General features: G+C 35.0%; 1 protein-coding gene across 1 annotated transcript; it reads left to right on the forward strand.

The window, feature by feature from the left end:
• The first annotated feature begins 89 nt into the window (after window positions 1–89).
• LOC126898547 (uncharacterized) lies at window positions 90–3,014 on the forward strand. Its single transcript, XM_050672711.1, has 5 exons — window positions 90–1,128; window positions 1,183–1,377; window positions 1,462–1,570; window positions 1,634–2,062; window positions 2,124–3,014. The coding sequence occupies exons 1-5, from the start codon at window positions 112–114 to the stop codon at window positions 2,921–2,923; spliced, it is 2,550 nt and encodes an 849-aa protein (XP_050528668.1). The 5' UTR covers window positions 90–111; the 3' UTR covers window positions 2,924–3,014.
• The last annotated feature ends 2,126 nt before the right edge of the window (window positions 3,015–5,140 follow it).

Raw genomic sequence — 5,140 nt, forward strand, 5'->3', positions numbered from 1 at the left:
TCAAAAAGTAAACGACAAGAATATCATTGTAAACGATGTCTCAGCGTATTTAACGAGCAACCGTTATTAACTCGTCCGAGTGGGAAAGAGGGACTTGAAGAACATTTAAAAATGTGTGGAAAATTCAAGGAGGCTCGCATTGTTCTACCACAGCCTAACTCTGATCTTTCAATATTATGTTTTAAAAACACAAGACGAGAAGAAGCAATACCGTTAGTTATCTACGCTGATATGGAAAGTTTACTTGTTCGAACGATGGAACAAATATCGGACAAGTCTATGATTATACAAAAACATAAATCAATGAGTTATTGTTTTTACTTAGTACGCAACTCCAAAATATTACCGCAAAACATCTGTCAGGGATTACCGGAGGAACCAGTAATGTATCGAGGACCTGATGCTGCTAAACATTTTGTATCAGCGTTGGTGGATATTGGAAAACAAGTATCAGATATCATGAAAATTAACATCGAGATGAATCCTCTAACTTCTGAGGAACAACATCGTTTCAATACCACAAAACATTGCGACTCGTGTTTAATAGAGTTTACCGATAAGTTAGTAAAAGTCAAGGATCATAATCATTGGACGGCAAAATTTCGAGCTGTTTTATGCCACAAATGTAATTTACAACGACGATATTCCGCATTCATACCAGTTATCATGCATGGTCTTTCAAACTATGACTCGCACATGATAATACCAGAAATGGCTTACGACAATAAAGACATTACTGTTATAGCACAATCCGAAGAAAAATATATTTCGTTCAGTAAGACAATAAGCGATTATTTTCAACTTCGATTTATAGATTCATATCGATTTTTGCAAGCGAGTTTGTATCAACTTACAACCACCTTGACTTTACCTGATTTTGCACATACATTAAATGTCTTTAAATCGTTGGAGTTGGTCACACGGAAATCGGTTTTCCCATACGAATACGTAGACAGTTGGGAAAAACTCGACGAAAATCAGTTGCCAACCCGCGAAAATTTTTACAGTTCCATTACGAAAAATACAGTATCCGAAGAGGACTATGAACATGCAAAAAAAATGTGGCAACACTTTGAATGCAAAACTATTGGTGATTATAGTGACAAGTATTTACTTGTCGACGTTATGGTATGTTGTTAATTTTTTTAGTAATTAACAATTATAAATACATTTATTTTTTAGGTACTTGCTGACATATTTGAAAAGTTTCGCGCGGAGAGTTTAAAAAATTATTCTCTGGATCCCACTCATTATTACTCATGTCCAGCCCTATCATTTGATGCTATGTTAAAATATACTGATGTCAACATTGAATTGATAACAGACCCAGATATGTTATTAATGTTTGAATTGGGTATACGTGGAGGTTTGACACAAGTATGTGTGATTATTAAAAATATAAAAATATGTTTAATAATATTTATAAATATATACATATTTATATATATATATATAATATAGGTCAATCAGCGGTATGCTCGAGCAAATCATCCAGGTATCTCTGACTACAATCCCAATATTCCACATAAATATCTTCAATACCTAGATGCTACAAATTTATATGGAACAGGTAGTTTTTTTTTTAAAATAAAAAAAATTAATATTTGTGTAAAAAAACATTTGTTTTTTTAAGCAATGATGGAACCGATGCCACTTGGTAATTTTGAATGGTCAACTGTTACATTGGAGGAAATACTTGACACAGCTGAGGATGCTGATCATGGATATCTTGTGCAAGTCGATGTAGATTATCCACAACATTTACATGATTTACACAACGATTTACCATTTTTTCCGGTAAACGAGCGACCACCTCTACCGTCTGCCAAATACAAAAAACTGATGACCACATTGTTTCCAAAACGTAATTACGTTGTACACTATCGAACATTAAAGCAAGCGGTAAAACACGGTGTGGTTATCACAAAACTGCATAAAGTCATAAAGTTTAAACAATCTCGATGGTTGGCACCCTACATCCAAATGAATACAGAATTACGTAAAAAAGCCTCCAACAAGTTTGAACAAGATCTACCAAAATATATGATCAACTCCAACTATGGTATTACTAATATTTTTATACGTTTAATTTTTTTAATAATAAAAATTTTTAATTTTACTAGGTAAAACATTGGAAAACGTGAGAAAACATCAAAATATTCAACTTGTTTGTAACGAAGATAAATTATCAAAACTGGTAGCGAAACCGTCGTTTGGTCACACCACAATATTTAATGAAAACCTTGTAGCTGTACACATGTATAAAGAAAAAATTAATTTTTTTAAACCCATTTTTATTGGACAGGCCGTGTTGGATATTAGTAAATGTATCATGTACAAGTTTCATTATGATATAATGCAACCATTTTATGGTCCTGAAAGACTTAGACTCGTGTATATGGATACAGACAGTTTTATTTATTTAATATTAACGCATAGTTTTCAGGATGATTTGAAAAAATATCTGTTTGAATACTTCGACACTTCCAACTATCCCACTGATCATCCATGTTACAGTGATAAACGTAAAAAACAACCGGGTACATTTACCGACGAATGTAAAGGTATGCATATGGAGGAAATTGTTGCACTCTTGCCCAAAGTCTATGCGTACCTGATTGCCTACAAAAATTATAAAAACGTTTTGCGGCAAGAAGAAGTGAAGCGATTGAAGGGTATTAGTATGGGTGTAGTGAAACATGAAATAAATATGGTTGACTATTTAAATTGTTTGCGAAATAAACTAAAACAAATTCACAAGAAAATTTCCATCATACGTTCAAAACATCACAATGTTTTGACGGTAGAAACGAGGAAACTCGCATTGTCCAACAACTATGACAAGCGTGCAATAGTCGGTGATGAGTTTGAGTATAAAAATGTATATACAAAAGCGTGGGGACATTATTCTTTAAATACATAACAATTTATTTTGTATAAAATATATTATTGTATTTAGTATTTTATTAACAATATATGTCAATTTATTATATAATCTTTAATTTATAATTTATTTATGAAAAATATACTTATTGTAGAAATAAAAATGAATATTATAAAGTATTCGTGTTTATATAAATATATATATTTTTTAATACAATAGCGTTACATGTTATAATTCATCCATTGTTTTAAACATATAGTCTTATATAAACTGCACATATTTGGGTTGTTCATGTGTCGGATACAACATGGTTTTGTAATACAACTTAAATTGTACAGAGGAGGACAGTCCAAATCCTCTACGTTGACTATACGTTGTCCTGGTATGTACTTTTCCACTACTTGCTTTTTTACAGCTCCCTTCACGTAAATGGTTTCGCATCGCAAGAGTTTCATTATTCTCGGCAACTCATTGTATTCCACATCCCCGCAACGTGTATCCATTCCATGTAGGTATTTTTTCAACCAAAAGTTTGTTTTAGCATCCTCCTTGATACTTTTTGGATGTTTGAACATCCAATGGGCGAAAGAAGTGCAGTCTATGGCAATAGCAGTCAGTTCCTTGACCAAAAACGATCGGTCAGCTGCTACAATACCTTGTATATCGACAATCATTGAGGTAAGATATTGGTTTTCGGTATCCATGAATTGTGTTCTGGGCCAAATCCTAACCATTTAACGTAACACTGATCTCCTTGTGTTCGCAACACTCGTTCGACTAAATACATGTCCGGATAACTGGTCTTGTTCAGCTCTTCGGTGTAAAACACACCACGTATTGGATTTCCCTGATAGTCTTCTAGATAGTAAGTTGGTGGTACTGATTGTCTAACCTTGACTATGGTAAATAGTTCGGTGCTCCAGTTCGGCAAATAACCCTTGTCAAACACTGATTTATGTACACTAATCCGAACTTTGTCACCCACGTGGAATTTTATCGGTAAATTATCGGGTATTTTGCGTAACTTGAGTCGAACCAGGTCGGGGTTTTGCACAGCTTGCACCGGTATCATTCCGATTGTTCTATGTTTACGCACGTTATTGTATTCGTGCAACAGCGTAGGCAACCGATTCACCCACTTGTACGAACCACGTGCACTAAAATCGCACCACATTGCGTTTTTCAACGTGCGGTTAAAACGTTCCACGAGACAGGCTTTCATAGTGGAATAAGTTGAATAGTGATTGATTGCATATTGTGACATCAGTTTTTGAAACTGTTTGTTGTAGAATTCTTTACCATTGTCCGTTTGCAAAAGTTTAGGATGACGACCTTGTTTTAATATTCCATTCATGGCAGCAGTAACTTCTTTGGCTGTTTTATTTTTCAACGGAATGGCCTACGCATATTTTGAAAATCCATCGATGCACGTTAAAATATACCGATGACGTCGATCGGGGTATGCGCGCATTTCCACGAGGTCAGCATGCCAAACATCATCGAGACCTTTGATATTTATTCGAGCACGGGTGTACGTCCTACGGGCCTGCTGATGTAGTTCATAGGCAATGTTCTTATTCATAATGTTGATGGTATTTGTTCAATGTAACCGGTTTCCTGCAACTCTTCCAATATAGAAATGATTTCCGGTGCAACTCCAGTGTTACCAGCTGACCGGGCCGATATCAATAAACGTAAACGATCTACGAGCTCATTGGGTTCGTCCCAGTACACATACTCTTTTTTCTTGTTATTCAACCTTAACTGTAGACCCGCACCGATAATAGATGTGTCACTGATGCTGCTGTTTTCAAATAATGGTAAGGAATTGTTTGCGCTACCACCATCATTGTTTTCAAACAATGGTTTAATAGTGTTAACATATTTTTGACCTCCTTTTTTTAATGTTCCGTCTTTATTCAAATGTACACCGGTTTCGAGTAAAATTGTTTTGTATGCCTGCAAATCCGATTCGGAGTAAACACCGGGATTTTTCGAAAAAAGTAAGTCCACAAGACCTAATGTCAGCAGGAATTTTTTCTCCAGTACGTTGATTATTCCTCCATTGACAAAGATATTGTCGACTCCACCTATTGTCAATGTTCCTTCTGGTNAATGTCAACTCCACCTATTGTCAATGTTCCTTCTGGTGTCACTTTTGGTCCATACATTTTATCTCTGTTCGGGTTCATTGACCATTGGTGCATGTACTGATGGAAAAACCCATCATCGTGTTCCATATTGTATCTATCATCA

Source organism: Daktulosphaira vitifoliae, unplaced genomic scaffold (genome assembly GCF_025091365.1).
Source record: "Daktulosphaira vitifoliae isolate Bord-2020 unplaced genomic scaffold, ASM2509136v1 Scaffold_2, whole genome shotgun sequence".
Lineage (NCBI taxonomy): Eukaryota > Metazoa > Arthropoda > Insecta > Hemiptera > Phylloxeridae > Daktulosphaira > Daktulosphaira vitifoliae.

Coding starts and splice junctions, on each gene's coding strand:
- LOC126898547 (XM_050672711.1), top strand. CDS start 112: ATGTGTGGAAAATTCAAGGAGGCTCGCATTGTTCTACCACAGCCTAAC. Junction 1,571..1,633: donor TACAAATTTATATGGAACAG/GTAGTTTTTTTT, acceptor TGTTTTTTTAAG/CAATGATGGAACCGATGCCA. Junction 2,063..2,123: donor TATGATCAACTCCAACTATG/GTATTACTAATA, acceptor TAATTTTACTAG/GTAAAACATTGGAAAACGTG.